The 20,838-nt window shown below is 45.8% G+C and overlaps 2 protein-coding genes across 22 annotated transcripts in view; one reads left to right on the top strand and one right to left on the bottom strand.

Moving 5' to 3' along the window:
- The window catches only part of LOC139050713 (uncharacterized), a 175,506-nt gene that overhangs the window by 132,489 nt on the left and 22,179 nt on the right, over positions 1 to 20,838 (bottom strand). The window lies entirely within an intron of this gene.
- Positions 1 to 20,838, top strand: part of LOC139050714 (uncharacterized) — a 94,714-nt gene that overhangs the window by 57,054 nt on the left and 16,822 nt on the right. For 16 of the 21 annotated variants that reach the window (XM_070527368.1, XM_070527371.1, XM_070527369.1 and 13 more), the window contains 9 exons: positions 2,240 to 2,329; positions 5,780 to 5,859; positions 7,526 to 7,620; positions 7,727 to 7,845; positions 10,357 to 10,430; positions 11,428 to 11,510; positions 13,779 to 13,871; positions 16,466 to 16,574; positions 20,418 to 20,497. In XM_070527368.1, the coding sequence (XP_070383469.1) occupies positions 2,240 to 2,329; positions 5,780 to 5,859; positions 7,526 to 7,541 (186 nt within the window). In that variant the 3' untranslated portion in view covers positions 7,542 to 7,620; positions 7,727 to 7,845; positions 10,357 to 10,430; ... (2 more) ...; positions 16,466 to 16,574; positions 20,418 to 20,497. Of the gene's footprint in view, positions 1 to 2,239; positions 2,330 to 5,779; positions 5,860 to 7,525; positions 7,621 to 7,726; positions 7,846 to 10,356; positions 10,431 to 11,427; positions 11,511 to 13,778; positions 13,894 to 16,465; positions 16,575 to 20,417; positions 20,498 to 20,838 lie in introns of all 21 variants that reach the window. The other 5 variants (XM_070527365.1, XM_070527366.1, XM_070527370.1 and 2 more) reach the window with 5 other exon arrangements.

The raw sequence follows: 20,838 nt of genomic DNA, 5'->3' as shown, positions 1-20,838 counted from the left end.
AGGTGCAATGTGCCGATTCGCCATCAGTCTTTTACGAGCCAAATTTAGGGAAGATACAAGGTTAAATACTCGATTTTTCGCAAAAATATGCATCTTTAGATTTTATCAAATATTGTTGCCATTTACTCTTTCGAAAAGGTATTTTCTTGGACGTGAGTATGAAGCTTGCTGTCAAAAGCATGCCTGTAAATGCTATCGTCAAAGCAGGGCCGCAGAGGAGGACGATCTGAATGCGAAATTATTGCTCTCGTTAGAAAGCTGATTCCTCGATTTTTGATAGCCGCAATTGTACGACCGAGCCAGTACAATATGCGCAGAGAGAGTTAAGGAAGTAAACGTGACTGGTCGATATAGTATGCAATTCGTTTTCGTCACGTATGTATTTATATTGAAATTTGTGGAAAGTTTGTAGACGGTGAGACCTAAATGGTTTCCGTAGGTCATCGGGAAGTCTGATGTTTGACACCTACCGGGTGCAAAGTTGCTCATAAGGGTAACTATGTTAACTTTACTGTTAAGTTTACCGAATTTCCTAGTCATGCAGGAACGCCTACATGGGGCGAACGGGTGTATGAATAGCAGGCTTCAGGAGCGTGCACTCAACGTTAAAAACGGGATAGGCTCGCATTTTGTTTATTGTTGCAGGTGTCATTGTACCTCAATGCTCCAAGAAATATTGTATCGGAATAAGTCCCTACCTACGAGGTTATCATGAAGCCTTTTTATATTCGTTGACGTGACTTTCAGCCAAACGTTTGTTCCTTGATCACAAGTTGAAGTGACGTGTCACCTGAAGTATTTGGCTTGGTGTCGTGGCAGTGTTCTTGTACTTGTCGTTTTTCAGTATTAACCTTTAGTGTGGCAAGTCAGCTCCGTGTTCGTCTTTTCCTATATCTTGCCTGTGTTCTTGCGATGTTTAGTGCTCACACGTGTGCTGTGAAAACATCGAAAAAAAAAACGAAGTGGCGGAAGTTAACCATCGTTTGAAATTATTGATCACACTTCGTCTGTCATGGCGCAGTGCGGATATGCAGAATCGAACGTGGCAGCCGCTGGGCGAACTTCAAAGGCCCTGCGCGATCGCGTACCGTTTAAGTTGCTGTTGACTCGACTGCGCGTGCGCGGGCTCCAATGGCGCAAAGTGGATGACACCGCTGTGGAATATTCTTGTTACTCTACGCAACTAGATCCGCCAAAAAGTAGGCGGATGAATGAATACGCTTGACAAGCGTATTACTCATCCCGGAGTGTAAACCCGCAGAAGAGACTATCATGAAGTTGTTTCCACCACAAACATTTAGTACCATTCCTACAACGAAGGACGAATTGGCAGCAAATAGCTTCCCCATTGGCCTTTTATTGGCCGAAATTCACACACCCTAATAGTGGTACAAGAGACAAATAGTTGTTGTGCATTGGATCCCACTGGTATCGATACAAACGTGTTTGGCCTATAAGCGACAAATAGTGAAAATAGAGCCTGTTGGCCATATATGTATATATTGCATATATAACTGAAATGACTGCTATATTTGCACTAATGGCAATCTATTCGTATTAGTGAAGTCACAATTCTTATAAAGCTTGCTATGTCTCGTTACTTATCTTACCTGGCGGTGTTTTATGCCTTGCTGCTTACCTTACCTGGTGTTTTGGCATTCTGGGTCCCTTCTAGTAAATCTACAGATAGCAGCTATGCACAATGATTAAGCCGGCGTTGTTCTTAAGGACTGTCAAGCTGCCTTAACACATCTTCTTTGAAAGGCGTTTTGCACGTGGATGTTCTTGCACTGTGCCCCTCATGTGCCGTTTTCGGTATGCATCCGCGTTCTGGTGTTCTTGGTGGCTCTTCATGCACTTCATAGGCAATCAAGCACTGCATGGGCCAATTCCAAAAAATACGATCGAGCGGTCGGGCATATTGAATAGGAAAGTCCCCATTTAACAATAGATAAAATTCAACACAAAAATGCACTAACCAGAAAGACCAGACGAGTAATGTACTCTTGCACTGTACAGTATCTCCATATAACAATCACGAATATACAACTTAACCAGATGTCGAAGTGGCTGAAATGTCGGCTCACATATCTTTGAGCTGTCATCTGCATGTTATAGAATTCCAAAAGACATGTCAGCTAGTGTGACTGTATTATTAGAAAGTGAACTGTTTTCTTTGCCGTGTGCGACGGTGTGTTGCTAGTTGTCTAAGGTGTTCAACAGATCTTTATCTTCGCAGTGTCCCGCGTGGGCCGCCCTACAACGTGCAGGGAAAGCCACGCTGCGACGATGGCGCAGACACCGGCTTGAAGTCGAAGCTTTTGGAGAGGTTCGTTGCACTGGCATTTCTGGCGAGCTTCGAAACTGAGAGGTTGCCCCTATCCATCGTGGCTGAAAAAAAAAAGATGCTTTTGGGAAACAGTGCAGTCAAGGAACCCGATAAATGGGGCACGGATCAGCCTCCAGCTTCTGCAGGAGGCAGTTTGGTACACATTTTTGATCTTGGCCACCGCGATGTGAGCGTTGCTTAGTGAAAGGGGCTGAATCACATGAAAGCCATCGAATATTTATCTCTACGTGGCAGTGCAAGTGGGCGCCTTGAAGATGCTAGAATATAAACCAAGGATGCTGTTAAATGTATTCCACCTTACAACTCCCTGTGCATATACCTGGATTGATGATTCTTCGGCACACTATCAATATATTTGTGATAATAGGGACTTTAACAATCTAACGTATTTAACTTGCACGACGCCATTTAAAAATACCTGCGTGTGGTCACATTATTTGTTAACATATTGCCCTTCTCCATGCTCCGCCTGGCTGAGCACCTTTCCGTGCGTACATCTCATAATGTTCATTCAAGACTTGGAACATTGAGGGATCCTAGTAATTGCCGGAGTTATATAATTACTCTCTGTATTAAAAATTTCGCAAGCTTAAAAAGTATTACTTTAGCGTGCTTATGTGAGAACCCGATGTATAAGTGCCACAAGCATAAAAAAAACGCACGTCATTTTGCATAGCAATACCCCGGATGTATTGAATGCAATGAATGTGCTGTACATCTGCACCTATAAAAATTGCTGCATTGCACCTGAAAGCAGTTTATGCGAGTCGTGCATAACTATGCTGTCTGGTGAATATTAGATCTCTCTTTACGGCTTTCTTCCTAGCTTGGACCTACTTCGGGACATTTGCTAAAAACGTGGGGGAAGTGGTCATATATTCTTTTGCTGGCATCCACGTTAAAACAAAGCATGTAATCTCTTGCGCTTAGCCAAGTTTCAAACATCGTGATCTAAAGATTACTCTCGGAAGTAGCCTGAAGGAGAGCCCCTCAGTAAAATTGCAAAGCTTTAAGATGGAACGTAACCTAGAAAAATCTTGCAACGCTCTAAGATCTTCGAAAGCTTCTTTTTAGCTCGTATTGGTTTCTGCAAACAGTGCTCATCCGTTTCTGCTGTTATGTACATGCAATTAGCAGCCAAACAGCTTAGAAAGGGTTCCTTGGGCGCTCCAGCGGGGCACCGCAAGACTTGAATTAATGAGCCTAATGAACACTCAGTGATCACTTATCAGGCCTATTGAGGACTTCTTCGTGGCTGCGGTTAGATCGCACATTCCGTACAGTAAAACCAATTCCTCCATGTACCGAGAGTTATGTGCGCCCTATTTGTGTTGCAACGTTACCTTCGATTCAGGGCACAGCGTGCAGATAATGCACCAGTTTGTCGCATCGGTAAACGCGCGGAGGCGGGATGGTAGCAGTACAGAGCGGCCATTGCCGACAGCTGCGCGTACTGCTAATTTGGTGCTTAGCAGTAGAGGCGACAGGTTGTTTTGAACTGCTGCATAATATTTTACTGTATTTTACAATGAACGCATTCCCTTCCATACAAGTCTACTTTCAGAAGATAAACCACTTGTAGGAACTTCATCTGTTTTTAGTTTTTTGAAAGACGCAGCGATCCTAAACAAAATATTATATATCCCAGAACTACTAATTCTAAAAATTCTTACCCAGTTTTTTCACGTATCTTATGATGTACCTCACCCATTTTCTCAGTCCTGAGAAGGCTGAGGTCTTCATTTGATTTGTTAGACTCCTCAGAGTCCTTGTCCGGACAATGACCTTCGCTGAGGATACCCAATTTTTGAAATAAATTATACCATTATACCATAGTTATAATTACCATTATACCATAATTATACCATAGCCTGAGTTGCTTATGCGCCATAAAACCCAATGCAATACAATACAATGCATCCGTCCACTTACTGTGGAGCGTTGCATGCCGAGAGGCATGACCCAACAAGAGACAAATTATCAGCAAATTATGAACTAGAAAATGCTGAATTAGAAAATTAAACTACGGGGTTTTACGTGCCAAAACCACTTTCTGATTATGAGGCACGCCGTAGTGGAGGACTCCGGAAATTTAGGCCACCTGGGGTTCGTTAACGTGCACCTAAAGCTAGGTACACGGCTGTTCCCGCATTTCGCCCCCGTGAAATACGGCCGCCGTGGCCGGGACTCGGACCACGCGCTCAGCAGCACAACACCGTAGCCGCTGAGCAACCACAGCGAGTTAGAAACTGCTTCGCTATAGTCACAGAACGAATTAGGGTTACGGTATCATTCATTTCGTCATTCGAAAGAAATAACAATAGTGTTGGTAAATCGTGCAAAATGTGTGAGAACTTGACACAACAGCCAGAAATGGACAAGTAGGAAATAAGAGGGGGGGGGGGGGGGTCCTACGACACTGTTGTGGAAATTCCGCTATACTGCACAGAACTTCCCTAGACTGCAAAATGTTTAACTTGTCCAACGTGACCAACTTGTTTAACCAGGACTGTGCCGCCCATCGTGGGCATTTGTAGGGAACCTAGGCTGGGCCACTGAAGACAACATGCGGGAGAGGCAGTCACCCCATCCCCGCATCAAGGGGAGGTATATTCTCGGCAATGGAAATAGTTGCGTGGTCGGCGCGGCAAGCCTTCAACTGCCGAGTCTTCCTTTTTGATCGTGACAGAGGTTATGGGACAGTAAATAGGTTTAACTGGCTGCCTGTGTCCCTAGGCTACGAGAGAAGCACACCGATAAGCCCTTTTTCCACTCTAGAAATTTAGCTATATGAGCTCCATCCAGCTTTATCATTACGGTGATAATGCACATTGTTGGCAGGAATTTTAACCGAACAAATAGAATAAACGTGTGCTAATGTAAGAGTAGCTAATTCTTAGAGGATACTGCGCTGAATGCTACGTCTGCTCAACGTCCTTGGACAATATTGGATAGGCTAATGCGGTTCGTAAATTTTGGTGGAAGAGGCAAAAAATAAGCTTATGCTGACGTAACATTACCTGAGAAAACATGGCGTATAAAGTCCACAGAATTAAAAAAAATGACATCACAATTTGCATAGCATCCAGAGGCATTTTAGAGTTTGTTTACAGTATAAAATGGTGTGCTTAGCGAACACCTATATTTTTTAAATAGAGGATGGCTCTACCTCCTCGGTTATGCATCGCAACTCGGGAGATTAATTTTTTTATTGCTTTGCATGTACGGCCACCCGCTTGTTTAGCCACAATCGATGAATTACAGCATGATTTTCACTTTTTTTACAATTCTGTCCTATGAACCACGCACTGATATTACTGCTGGTGCTTGTCTTGTTTCGACTTGGCAGAAGTGCGTAAGATGCATAGCTAGCATTAGGCTTCACTGGTTGCCCTGAGTGAACGTAAACGTTTGGGTTTTGATTTTCAGCTTGAGCCTGCCATGCGACGTTCGTGGAGGCCCTCCTGCGTGTTGACGCCTCGGTGCAATCTTGGTCAGGGCCTTTTTGGGTGAGTTGAGTGCCGAGTTTCGAACCAAAACTAGAACTATGGTGTTACAATTTCAGAGTGAACACCAAAGGAAGGAAATCTTAGTTTTTGTTTACGTTGGCCACCTGCCTTAGAGCTTTTCATCCATGAAGTGCCATCATTTGTCGGTAGAACTTGCTTGATGTAGAAATAACTGTACCGGGCGTTTTCAACATGTCGCGCCGGGATGTTATTAATCCATTTATGACCATTTGAAATTAGCCAAATGTTTCTTCGATGGTGGATCTATACATACTGTTTAGCTAGCTTTACCCATGGTTTAAACATATTCAAGTGCACTATATGAGAACCTCTCCGGGAAAATACGAACGTAAGGAAAGCTTTAACGTACCAAAAATATCTACGCGAACATGCGAGTGCGTACTAGTATCGCAGTGCTCTCAAATATGCGGCGCATGAACGAATGTCCCATTTAACGCAGCGCGCTGGCGCTGCATTATTCATGATGCAAAACAAATAATGGTCACTTGGGAGATGTTTCTTGTAGCACTTTTACAATTTCCTCGTTAGAAGTTTGTCTCTATATTCTGGGATTACAGAGATCATTGCTGATCATTTATTTGACATTATTAATCAAAAAGCAAAAATGAAATCTTTATTTTTTTTCTGTAAATAGTAGCAACAACATGAATTTGTATTTTTTTATAGCAGACCCAAAATTTTGAAAACGTAGGCGGCTAGAGTTTGAAAAGGCGCCAAGTATATAATGGCTGAAATTAAGCACTTCCTAGATTGTCGAATGTTTGGTGCAGGTTAGCAAACAGTTTTATAACTGCGCGAACAATTTTTAACCTGCAGAATTCTGAAAAGGCACTTCATCATTAACTTAAACGCATTTTAGAACAGCCTGAAGCAATGAAACGTGAGGGCCAGAATAAAATATATGTCGGTGAGAAAAGTATGACGAATGTCGACGTTTGACTGTATGCACTAGTGAAATCTGACCTGGTAACACCTACTTGAGAGCTTTTAATCCACGAACTGCCAGCATTTGTGGCTTAAACTTGCTTGATGTAGAAATCACTGTACCGGGCGTTTTCAACATGTGTGGCCGGGATGTCACTAATCCATTCGTGAGCATTGAGTTTGGTACATCAAAAATGCGTTTTTGTTCGGTAATTATTCCTAGGTTACAAAGACGAGCACAATCCGGTTCAAACCAATTCGAACCATTCTTGTTTGAGGATCGAAACGGAAATAAACCGCTTTCTATGAACAGCTTAGGGTGGATGACACTTCAATTCGATGCGATAGGTAAAATACGAAAAAACTAAGGTGAAGTCAGGGTGATCTCTCGTTAACGCGTTTTCTTAACCGGAATTAAAAGGTTTTGGTAGGTGTCACTTTGAGTTTCATAGATAACTATGATGAAACTACCGTTAACGAAGCCCAATAAGCTTATCTTCTGTTAACACAGAGATCACCGGCTTAGTCACCAAGCTTAATGTTCATCCATGTGTTACCGTTGCCACAAAATGAAATCGACCGGAATTCTAATTTGTTGCTCTTGGTCGAGAAGCGTACTTCACATTGCACCTTGCGCCTTTAGAGCTTTGATGCATACTTGTGCTCATGAATGTCAAGTGCATGCTACTAACTTTTGTCCGTCACGTGGCTCTTGTTGCAGGAGGGGGTGTCCATGATACACGTGGGTCGTCACCATGACAATGCTGAAGAACAGCACTATGGGACTGCCGGAATGCCCCCTGCGTCGGCTGCCGGGTGAAGAGCGCTAGGCTTGCGCCTTTAGAGCTTTGATGCATACTTGTACTCATGAATGTCAAGTGCATGCTACTAACTTTTGTCCGTCACGTGGTTCTTGTTGCAGGAGGGGGTGTCCATGATACACGTGGGTCGTAACCATGACAATGCTGAAGAACAGCACTATGGGACTGCCGGAATGCCCCCTGCGTCGGCTGCCGGGTGAAGAGCGCTAGGCCTGCACCGGTAGGTGGCGTTACTTGCTTTCATGTACTTCATGTTGAGGGTGATCGTCACTACTGGCCAAAATTTCGGGCTTTATGAATGCATCTACTTAGGGCAGGTAGTGACGGCAGATCCGGATCATGAGACGGAAATAATCAGAATAAGAATGGGCTGGGGTGCGTTTGGCAGGCATTCTCAGATCATGAACAGCAGGTTGCCATTATCCCTCAAGAGGAAAGTGTATAATAGCTGTGTTTTACCAGTACTCACCCACGGTGCAGAAACCTGGAGGCTTACGAAAAGGGTTCTACTCAAATTGAGGACGACGAAACGAGCTATGGAAAGAATGATAGATGTAACGTTAAGGAATAAGAAAAGAGCAGATTGGGTGAGGGAACAAACGCGAGTTAATGACATCTTAGTTGAAATCAAGAAAAAGAAATGGGCATGGGCAGGACACGTAATGAGGAGGGAGGATAACCGATGGTCATTAAGGGTTACGGAATGGATCCCAAGGGAAGGGAAGCGTAGCAGGGGGTGGCAGAAAGTTAGGTGGGCGGATGAGATTACGAAGTTTGCAGGGGCGGCATGACCACAATTAGTACATGACCGGGGTTGATGGAGAAGTATGGGAGAAACCTTTGCCCTGCAGTGGGCGTAACCAGGCTGATGATGATGATGATGATGGCAATGAACACAGTGCTGAGCGATAGCCACTGTTTTCTTGCTTGTAAGTTGCTGTTGCTCTGTTTACTTCATAGGCTGCATTGGATGCAGCCTATGAACTGTGCAGTGTGGCATGTGCTACATACCAAGGATGTTGAGGCTGGCGTATGCTCCCAAAACACAAGTAGTCGTAGAAGTCTGCCAGAACTTGATAGTTCGAGGACGGTGTTCTAACTATACGCGGACCCGCCATGGTTGCTCAGTGGCTATGGTGTTGGGCTGATGAGCACGAGGTCGCGGGATCGAGTCCCGGCCACGGCGGCCGCATTCCGATGGGGGGTGAAATGCGAAAACACCTCGATTCAGGTGCACGTTAAAGAACCCCAGGTGGTCGAAATTTCCGGAGCCCCCACTATGGCGTGACTCATAATCAGAAATTAGTTTTGGCACGTAAAACCACCCAAAAAATTAACTCTACGCGGGTCCTACTAAAGCGGACGCGACATCGTGGTTACGTCTAAATTTCTGGTACCCTGAAAAGATTTCCACGCCGTGTAACGCCTCTAATGACACCGCATAGGTGCCACTACGCTACCCGTAAAGAGCAACGCCAACAAAATCCCCCTCAGGTCTGAGCACCGGTATTGTTTTGTACTCTTAATATTTGATAGCCTTGAGAAGATTTGATATAAAAAATGCATGCGCTTCGTATGTTCTGTTTCATGACATTTGTTTGTGGGCTGTCATTCTCAAAATCATGAGTAATAATTTTGTCAGAGACGTAAGACCTGGTAAGAATATGTTAGTGATTTAATAGTGTAGCAATGCAACCCGCATATACGGCATGGATAAGCATATATCATACATATGCTTCAAAATATCACCGCCCAAGTACTCCGTACAGAGGGTTAACCAGCGAAGCTGAAACGTGCGGCCCCGGTGTTTATAACTGGGTCAATCCGGACGGTTCATTAAACGACGGCTTGGTAGGGTGCTGGATCCTCGCTACGCAACTGCTGCTTGCGCTCTGCTGCATGAGCCTGTTCTTGCGCCCGGGAGGCAGCATCGGCACGGCGTAGACGAGCGGTTCTGCTCGCGTCGTTGCTGATGGAAAGCTGCCTGCTCCTCAGGAGTACGTATGACCCGTGGCCTACCGATTTCGGGGGCCGGAGAGAAACTGCTGCACGCACGCGCTCACTTATGACGGAGAGCAACGAATACAATATTGGCGCAGCCAATCGGCTAGCCATACACAGCTTCGCTGTAATATGTGAAGCGCCACACCGACGGCGACGACTGCGACCGCAAAAATTCGCTTGGAGCATCCATATAATTGCTATCGCAATAAAAGGTGTGGAAGGTGTCCTGCCACGCTTAGGTGTCTTCACAAGCTAGGGTGCCCTGGTAAAAAAAAACATACAGGCGCTGCATTGCGCATTCAGAGCGCAGGAGAGCGCGGGAGTAGTTGTCTTTGATAGGTGTAGTGTGTGTCGGCCAGGCAGCGTCCTCGCAGTCGCATGTTACAGCTCGCGCAAACTGCAGCTTTGAGTTACTGCCTCATCAGCATCGCAACCTTCCGTATTGCACAGTAATAAAGGAGAAATAATTCCCAAGCTGTCACCAAAAACGAAAAGCTCTTTGCAAAATTATTTCTATGAAATTATTGTTTGAGGTAAACAAAGCCTTGTGCGTTACAGTTACATCTATCATTTGCTAGCTAAAATCTCTTTGATCTTGTAAGTTATGACTAGCCGCGTCCGTGTTCCAAGCGCATACAAACTAGTGACACATGTTTGCGGTCAAAAGTTTTTTTTTTGTCATGAAGCAGAAGACGGTGATAAAATTTCTTTGAATCTATTCCTACAGTGAGTCGTTCCACAACGTGCCGTAAAGGGTGGCGAAGGTGCAGCACCCCATGAGCAGCTCACAGTAGTGGAAAGGTGTGTTGCTTTTTGTCAAAAGTATTAACCCCATTCCAACGCACCCGTTGAATGTAATCTGCACCAGATTTTGTAAGTTCGAACAGGATTTTGTTACCTAGGCTGGTTGCTGCAGAATGCCGCCCACCACTCTGGTTATGTGTTCTTATCCATTTCGCAGAAAGTTTTGTGTGCATTGTAAAGAGGTGCAAGTTACAATTAAGTACATAAACCACTTCCAGGAGCAGTACAAGTCATTGTCATCAGTGACAGTGAGAAGCTAACGATGTATTCGTGGTTCACTAGCACTACGAAAAGCAATCTATAAATTTCTAGCGAATTCTATCGTAAAATCCATAATTGAAATGACGTTCTTGAAATACATAGAAATGTGTGGCCACTGACTGTGTTCTGAGATATTGTGAAACGGGCTGCAGATTTTTTGCGGCACAGGTGAAATTCCATACGCAAATTTGTGACCATGCCATAGCTTCGGCAGTCGTCTTAAGTTGCTTGAAATGAATTAGCCCTACAATCTGCTATTTAGGTTGAATTCAGTTTGTTTCATAAAAGCACTGTTGAGTTTTTAAAAAGAAGGTGCAGAAATGCTCCACAATACCGTTCCCGTGAATTGCTACACCCTCAGTAGCGTTGCCAGTGAATTAAGTGTGCAGTAAGTTTTCAATAAAGTCGATTGGCATTTGCGTTCGACATAAATTAAACGAGACGTCCACGTCATTGAGGTAGGTCGTAAATCCACCACAATTAAGAAGCTAAATTTTTTTGCACGCAAAATGTAGGTGCCCGAAACCACTACATCCCTGGCGTGGAAATAAGTCGGGCGAAACGGGTAACGTTCTAAAAGAACATGAAAAGTAATCAACGCGCTGGTAACTTAATGTGTACATCACCTAGGATATCGCAAACTCGAAGCACATTTTTAATGGTAGAGTACTCTACAGTACCAACGGCATTCAGTGCTTCATTGAGTGCTACTTGTTTCTCATGACATCTACAGGAAAGTGTGCTCAGCCACGTCTGGGTCGTCTCCATGACAGCGCTGTTGGCCGTCTGCGAACTGCGCCATGCTCGGACTCCTCGGTGAGGAGGGTCGGGATTTCACTGCTACGTGGCGTTCATGTAACTCAATTGCACACTTAGCCTGCGGCACTGGCAAACCTACGTAAGCAGTGCGGGCACAGTAGCTTACACACGTTTTCTAGTGCATGTTTTAATGTGCAGCGATTTAAGCCGCCGTTGTCGCTCACTGGCTATGGTGTTGGGCAGCTGAGCACGAGGTCGCGGGATCGAATCCCGGCCACGGCTACCGCATTTTGATGGGGGCGAAGTGCGAAGACACCCGTGTACTTAGATTTAGGTGCACGTTAAAGAACCCCAGGTGGTCGAAATTTCCGCTGTCCTCCACTACGGCGTGCCTAATAATCAGGTGGTTTTGGCACGTAAAACCCCATATTTAAAAAAAATATATATTCAGCAATTTCTTCGAAATATCTACAGTGAAACCGCGTATGGTTTTTTCATCATTGCGTTTGAGCTGTAGGATTTAGTGTTTTGATGCAAAGCTCTGAGGCTGTGCCTGATGATTCTATAAGCGTGTCAATGCACTCATTTGGTGGTAAAATGGCTGAGACATGTCGTGACAGATTACATGAAGCGTTTTTCGTTTCATGTGACACAATTTCACTTTCTGATGTTCAGTCGTGACATTTATATTCTACGACCGCATCTTATAGAGCAGTAGTCGATTTCGTTATTCCAAGTTCTCGAATATTCGCACAGCCTTATAAGCCTGTGATCGTGCCAAATTGATGCTATTAGTACATTATGGTTGTGGTCACCAGCTGGCAGCATGGCTCATTAGACGCATGGTCAGAAGTGGCCATACTCCATCGGGTAGTGGTCTACTAATCCCAGCTGCGGGGACTTTCGTTGGGTCGTCATTTTGAAAGCAGCGTTTTTTTTTAAGGTGGAGTTCGCGGCGATCTCACACAAGGTCGGTTTATTTTATGGATAGGCCACATAGATACATGGGGATACAAATGGGGCAGCCTGGGTTCCTGTTAATTTAACACGTAGTGTGGTGGGAGTAATGCATGTGTTTGCGCTTTTTGAATGAATGAGGTGTCCCTTAACAAAAGGGTGTAGAATCGTGTGTTGAGAAGTGCTGATGCCTTTCCCGCAAAACTTCAAAATACACAGCCTTAGATTTCGCTGCCTTTCGCTCTTTTCTCGGGTTGTCTTAGGCCGGGCAAAGGATCGGAGGCCTCGGATTCCCTGTGTGCGAGAGCTGGTGTGCTGCTAAAATTTTCCCACGCTCCTTAATGACCTAGAATCGTATGACCTAGACGTTCATATAATGCGGGGAGCAGACATGCGCAGTCGCGTGCAATGTGATTTGCAACACCCTTGTTCGTCGAAGGGGCTCCAGGGGGGTTTAGTAGATACCGCTAATTGAGGCTGTGTTTAGGTCTGGAGAGAGAGAGAGAGAGAGAGACAACTTTATTTATCCCATCCTAAAGGGAAAGGAAGTGCGGGAAGAAGGCGAGGGAGGTTATCCTACTCGCGGTAGGCCTCCTCTACCACCTCAGCCCACCTCAGGATAGCTTCCTGAAGTTCGGGGTTGTAGCTGCGCATGGCAGGTCATATTGCACGTGACTGTACATGTGGAGCTTCATGCGTACGCATAAAGGCACGGCATCATTCTGAAAATTTCTACGAGTACCTTAGTTCGGATTGTTATCACGTGGCTGTCGTTAGACTAGCATTATCACCAGCAATTGCGCGTCTTTAGCTCGATAGCTGACGGGCCTCTGTATAGTAGGTTTTTATCGCGAGTCTGCTTTATAATTTATCGTTTTTGACCTGCCTCTTGGGCTATATTCTGGTCAAATATTATTTGAAATGGGGTCTACCACCATGGGGTGATGTCCCATGGATGAAGGTAATGTCTGTTGAATTTGGGGTAGGTTAGCGGTTTCGTATCCCACTTTGTTCGGTTTCGTCGACCCTGACAAGATGATTAAATTCTTCGTATTTGCGCCTGATCGTAGATGCCTATTCTGCCTTCTAGTTAGTTAAAAGATGCATGTTAATAGAAACGTGGCTTCATACTTCAGGCACATGTATATAAATATTGGATATATATTTTCGTGCGATTGTGATTTCTTTTTAAAATGTTCGTCTGTAGACGTTATACTGTGGCAGCAGCGTTATAGAAAAATCAAAGATGTGCAGGTGGCCTCTCGAGAGCTGTTAACTAGTACGAATGTATTCTGAGCAAGTTTACCGACTTCCTTAGCGGTGTCCGATAGTGGCGGTGCTGGCTGTTGATAACATTTCTCTCCACAGGATCCTTGTTGGGCCGCTCTACAACGTGCACGAGCGTCTGCGCTGTAACGACGGTGACGCCGACACCAATGCGCAGTGAACGTTCTAGGAGAGGTTCGTTGCATTGATACTTGCGGTGAGCTTTCACTCTGCGGGGCCCTTATTAACGCGATAGCGTTAAGGAGCTCGTGTCGCAGAAAAGCCGGTGTCGTCGGTGTCGGCGTCGGGTGTCGGCGTCGGCGGCGTTGACCGTGAGCGATAAATCACGGCAGGCGCTTCATAAATAAAAAGCAACTTCCAAGATTGGCCCGGTGGGAATCGAACCCGGGTCTCCGGAGTGTGAGACGGAGACGCTACCACTCAGCCACGAGTTCGATGCTTCCAAGCGGTGCAAACGCGCCTCTAGTGAATGCGGTGTTGCCTTCGAAACGAGCCGTGGAAAGTTATACTGCGGTGTATATCGGTAATTATGAACATGTAACGTACAGAAGTCACAATTACACGAGTTGCGAAGTGCGTTTCCGCTGCATTTCTTCTGCGCTTTCCGCACACGCAGAGCCATCTTGCGGCAAACACAGAAGACCCCCTCCTCTCAATGTACGGCGCTGCCCCGACAGGAGGAGCGCCGCGCGCGCATTGGGACCGCTGCCAGGCGCGTCGCGGGACTCCCTCTCCCCTGACGACGCTTCGCCGTGCTCCCGGTTTAGATTACTATCTATCTCTCTGCCCGTGCCGATCACGACGTTTGGCTGGCGTAGATCGTTTCCCCTCCGAGACACCGAGTTCTTTGGTTCGTTTCGTTCGCTCAGGCGCACGTTTCGTTGCCGCGCCGAACGCTGCGTTGCTCGACGCTCACCGCGTGATAGGTGGGCGCTAAGTCCGATGCGGGGCGCATCGTAAGTGATTGCTGTGCCGTAGCGCATTGTCTTATACCCCTTGGCGGGTCGACGGGAACGCTGTCGCGTCCCACTCTTGAAGGCGAAGCTTAAGCGTCCTCCAATTTTTGTTGCTGTCATATTGAGTAAGGGTGGCTGCTCTTGCGAAAAAAGGAGGGGATTGAAGCCATCAAAATTCCGAACGCCACTGTCCCGCTAGTTCCCGAAGGAGGCAATTTGTGTGACTTCAGTTCGTTTTTTTTTACAACCACGGCGCGACCGTAGTGTGGTGAAATGCGCCCAACCACGTGAAAGCCATAGATGATTTTATACCGTCTACCGGCAATTCCGTGTCGCAGTGACAGCCAAGTGGACGCTTTACAATTTTGTGCAGCAGATGGACCGAGGATGGTACGAAATGTCTTTCACACATCACTTTCTGCGCGCCAGGTGCATATTTCTGATGCATTCGCGACTCATCGCCACGTGAAGCTTTGGTAGATGTCAAGGTGGATGTTTGGTATGAGAGAGAAGTGTCAGCAATTAGATCAATATTTCTGACAATGTGCAATTCATTACGGCGCTGCGCCTTTGCAAAGTACCTACGTGCTCTCACAATTCATGTTGCTGACATCGGGCTCTTATAAGTGATCTGCCTGCGTGGATTCCTTTGTACGTGCGCTCTTCTGCTAATGTAATTGGGCACTGTACTGTGGCACAACATGAGTGATTCACCCGATTGTCTGAGCCTCGTATGTTTAAATCTGTTTTGCGCAAGCAGGAGCTCTCACTATCTCGGTAATACTCGTATGAAAACCTTGAGCATTATTTGGACCTCGAGAAAGAGGACGTCGCCAAGTCATTTGTTGGCCTCCACCACGATAAAAAACAGGCAATTCTTGCGCTCTGATGAGAACCAAAAGCTCGATTTCCGTCTCCGAAGCAGCAAAAGGCAGCGCCCGCAGTCACAAGACTGACAAAAGCCTGCCGCGCCCTTCCGAAGAATGGGAAAAGCTGGTACTTGTCTTGCTTCTACAGGCATCAGTGCTTTTAGCTCATTTCACGTGCGTGCAAGTAGCAGCTTACCAAGTCGTAAAGTGTTTAAAAGCTTGGATTTCAGCGTGCCTTTCAGTGCTCGATAATCACTGATCAGGCAGGGAGCATAAGTGCTTCCCTGCTGCTGTTAGGTGGCCCATGATGCGCGTAAGAATCGCCCCTCCGTAATCCGTGAGTTAAGTGTGCCCCACTGTTAGTGTCGTCCTATAAATTTCGGCCAAGGCACAGCTTGCAGAACATGCAGGGAGGGATGGCTTTCGGAGGGTGCGGTAGTAAGATGGCATAGTGCACTAGATATCGTCGCCTATTGGGTTTTTCTGCCACTCTGTTAGTTTGCCAGATAGCCGACAGGTTGCAGAAGGTTATAATTGATGCGTCACAAAACTTGCCACAGAGCGTCTTGTGCCGTAGAAAAGACAGCCTAATCGATCAGGAATGATGAGTAAATCTTTTCTATGAAATAAAAAAAATGCTAGCCATACATATTATTTTTTAGTTTAGACGTATGAACATTCATTTCTAAGTTCGATAGTAGTTCCACGATTGTGAGATTTACCCAACATTGACTTAACAGTCAGAAGTTAGCAGACGTAAAAATACGGGGAGGGGGTTTTCGACCGTACGGCGAAAGGTCGACTGTGCTTCAAGGAACTTGGCTATACTACAAAATGGCTGTGTAACGGGTAACTTGCCTTCCATTGCCTGTGCTAATCGCAGGTATATTGTTCACCGTGATCTTGTCGGTGTGTTTTCATTTACGTGACTGCATTTCTGCAGCACCTTTTCTGGGCCGCTTCACAACGTGCGCAACAGGGCGACAATGGCGACTCCATCGCATCACCGAGGGAATGTTCTCGACAAAAGAATCCATTGGACGGACAGTGGGGTAAGCGTGTAGCTGCAGGGCCTCCTATTTCTTCTGTAACAGAAGTTACGATATGGCGAATGGGTCAGTACCAGATTGTCTGTGTTTGCTCTATCTGCGCTTCCGTACAACAAAAGATGCGCATCATCCCAACCTTTCTCTGTCTGGCCTGCAAATATGAGATAAAACTGTTTATTTTGGCGGTACATGATAGCGTTGCCACAAATTTTGTTGGAACAAATGGACGGAAGGATAACCCTAAACTAATGTGAGATTCTCACTCGCGCAGAATGCTAAAAAATTATGTGTACGTTTTAAACGGCCAAGTTACCAGAAGGCTCTCAATCTCAAGCATGTATGGTTTCTAGGTTATTGATAATTATATGCAGTGATGACCAGGAAGACGTTTTATTCATTAAGGCGTAGTGTAATTTGGGCAAAGCATGTATAACCTCTTGCTTCATTAGTTCCAAGGAGTCAATAGTAGGAACAAGACTTGAAAAATGTGTCTCCCATTTAAAACGTCCCAGACGTAACTTCACAAAGATTTTCGATTGGTTCGTAACTTAGAAGATTCCTTCTCTTGGTCTCGAAGACACAATCCGAGTGACCGCTATGATAGGCATTGGTTACGAGATCCGCCGCATCACACCCACCGCAGTGATACATGGATGTATGTCCTCAATATACAGGGATGCCTTGAATAGCAACACATGCAATAGGCTGAAAGCACACATGCGCAAAGCAGTGTTCTCTACGTTTAGTTCATTTATCACTCAAGCCTTGCACAAGTGGCACATAGAACGAATGTTAGAGTAAATTATCTTAAAATCTTAAATCATTGCCACGGGCATGACGGTGACCGTACATTTCGAGCATACGTGAAATTGTAATTCTCTTCTGAGGAAACAGGCGAATTTACTATTTGTCTGAAACGTAGCACAGGTATTGGCAAATGACATAGATGTCCCTTGTTGCCTTCGACTTTCCATCCAAGGTGCCAGTTTTTTAATTTGTAGAGATTTCATTTAGGCATAGAATCAAACACATCTGCTATTCACATATTTCATCACACCTGGTACACATTCACAGGTTGATGGCCCACTCGTTCGCAATACAACACTTCGCTATTTTTTTTCGCAATGTAGTGACACACTGAAATAGCCTTTCCGGGAACCTCACTTTTATCTACCCGACCCGCCACGGTTGCTCAGTGGCTATGGTGTTCGGCCACTGAGCACGAGCTCGCGGGATCGAATCCCGGCTACGGCTGCCGCATTTCGATGGGGGCGAAATGCGAAAACACCCATGTACTTAGATTTAGGTGCACACCAGAGAACCACAGGTCGTCGAAATTTCCCGAGTCCGTCCACTACGGCATGCCTCATAATCAGAAAGTGGTTTTGGAACGTAAAACCCCATAATTTAATTTTTGACCTCTGCCCACTGTGGTAGGTTTGTGCGTCCACTTTATGCGTACAGTTTCTGCTCTTTAATTACTTGGTCATATTCATTACTTTGTTTCTTCAATTATTGCACTTTACTGCATTATGCCCAAGTAGGTGCACGACAGCAAACTGGGTTCTAACTGCCACGCGCGCGAATTTCGATGAAATTTTATGTCTATACGCATTTGACGCAACCGCTTTACGATGGCTGCCTTGTGTTCCACTGCGTTCATTTGGCCTCTGTTGTAAAACAGGGGAAATGGGGTCGTGGTCACAGAGGAAAGAGGTACCACGCTGCGACGCGAACACATTCCGACGTGTTCTAGCAGCTCCGGCTACGCAACTGACCCGAAGCACTAACGTGCCCCTAGCCACCACTGTGTGAATGAGGGTTCCAGTTAACTTGCCCGCGGCAACTTGGCATGACCAGCTCACGCACAATGATAGTGGGATTGGCGCCAAGCATTGACTTAGGCCAGCTTGGCATGACCAGCTCACGCGCAATAATTGTGGGATCGGCGCCAAACATTGACTTACGCCAGCTTGGCATAACGAGCTCACGCACAATAATTGTGGGATCGGCGCCAAGCATTGACATACGCCAGCTTGGCATGACCAGCTCACGCACAACGATTGTGAGATTGGCGCCAAAGCATTGACTTAACAGCCAGAAGTTGACACGTGTAAAAAGGAGGGGATCAATAGACAACTGCTGTGAGAATGCATCGGCGCCGATGCTATCGCGGAGGCCAAACCAGCTTTCGGGGCAGTTGGAGAAGTGCGATAGAGGTAAGCTGCTGCTGAACCTCGGCTACGGTACAGGTACGGCAACTCGGGGCACTGAAAGACCAGTGTTACTTAACGGTGTACTCGAGGCGAGAGTACTGCCGCCCTGGTTGTAATTTGTTTGATTTGTTGGAAGAAAAACTGACTTAAATAAAACGTAATTTTACCTCTTTAGTAACTTAAATTATTTGCCTCGTTATAACCATCATTTCGTTAAATCCCGTTTCGTTACCACGCCATTCAAGTGTATGCATGTGCACGTCAAAAAATACCTTGCGTGTGAGCATCGAACCATTCATTGCGTACTTCTCAGAAAAACAAATTCAACAATACTAATTAGCCTATCATAGTACATGACATATGGTATTATATTGGCTCGTGAGGGAATCGAACCCGGACCTCCGGGGTGCGAGGCGAGCACGATTACCTGAAGCCACTGCTGCTCCTCGGTTCTGGCTTACTAACGGGTGTGCCGAGAAGTCATTTCACTGGCTAGCGTAAACGTCATTGGGTGGATAGCGTAAACGTCATTGGGTGGAGCACGTGACGCTGCGGAGGCGGTGGCGCCACGTCACTCGTGTAAAAAATGAGCGCAAGTCCCACGCGTGTGCAGTCTTAAGCACCAGGTGGCGTTGCGCAGAAAAGAGGCTGCGTGCGTTCTGCGCGATGACGTCACATTCGGGGCGGCGGCGGAGGCGGTTGTCGGCGGCGAGCAGTGGAGGAGCTTGCGTCACTAGCCTCCGCTTCCTCGTTCGTAAGGTTGATGTGGGTTCCTCTTTGGTTGGTCACCGCAGTACCGAGCGAGATTGGTGATGGACACAAGGCTGAACAATTCTCATTGTTTGCCTACGTAAAGGTTCCATTGTAAAGTTCCTGGGTTGCATTCAGTGTAGCAAGCCTAGACCTTGCGTGTCCTTACATACCTGTCCTTATACGAAAACGTGGTTTGTGCCTAATGCTAGTTCCATCCTTCGAATTAAAAAAACAAACGAGGTGATCATAGAAGTTCAGGCCGGCTTGTGCTCCTAAATCATTCAAGGTAAAAGACGAGAAAGTTAGGCACATCGTACTGTGAGACCTAGCCACAAACTGGTTTTGTGCGGAAATGTTATAGAATAGCTTTCGACGTTTCAGTGTCTGCACTAGCTTGGGTTTCTTGGTGGTAAACATAAAAGGACATAAGGTTTGTGCGTTCACACCACTGGAGGGTGCGGAATTACGCGAGGATGAGTGTCAAGTATGGTGGCAACGCTGCATGTTGCCTGTTGTAGTGTGCGAGTGGGCCAACATCTTGCGTAAGTTGCAATTTTGAGCTGCATGGTCGGTGTGGCGTCCCACCCGACTTAAGACAAAGGAGAAATAGTCAGTGTATCTTAGTTACAATGTATCAATGATTTCCAATATTACAACTTCGAGGTTCTTTGATTTATTTCAAATTAGATGTTGAATTTATATCTCATATTAGGTCTTTAGTGACTAGCTGCGTGAACGTCCCGACAACGTAGAAGGTGGTGATGCATTTGCCTACAATCGAACTTTCTTTGTCCCCGATATTCTGATGTGTTTTACAGTAAAATACGGGGATAGTCAAGTGTTAGGTTCTGACAAAAATATATATATATTTCCACAGGATCCCTGTTGGGTCCCTTGACAACGTGCCAGAAGGTGCAACGTAGAGCACCACAGCGAAGCTGACAGTAAAACCGAAAGGTTTGTTGCTCTTTCTTGTGATCATCCCCTATTACTGAATGTATGTTCTTGTAGAGAAGTGTGGCTGCCAAACTCGGAGCGATGATTACCCGCCAGTTTTCAAAACAGGTAATTCGCATTCAGTTTTCGCTACGTTCACACAAGCACTGAGTAGTGAGGACTGCATCACTTGAAACAAATTTTTCAGAAATGTCCAAACAAAATGGGGTTACTATTCAGCTTGGCGATAATGTGAGGCAGTATTCTACATAACTTTAGGTGGGAGATTTGTTTCCACCTGTTTATCACAGCACTACACTGCACCATAGCTTAGACACTTGTCATATAGATTAGGCCGCTGT

This window comes from Dermacentor albipictus, chromosome 10, assembly GCF_038994185.2.
Source record: "Dermacentor albipictus isolate Rhodes 1998 colony chromosome 10, USDA_Dalb.pri_finalv2, whole genome shotgun sequence".
NCBI lineage: Eukaryota > Metazoa > Arthropoda > Arachnida > Ixodida > Ixodidae > Dermacentor > Dermacentor albipictus.
The sequence above is the reverse complement of the archived record's forward strand: the minus strand, read 5'-3'. Positions and strand labels throughout refer to the sequence as shown.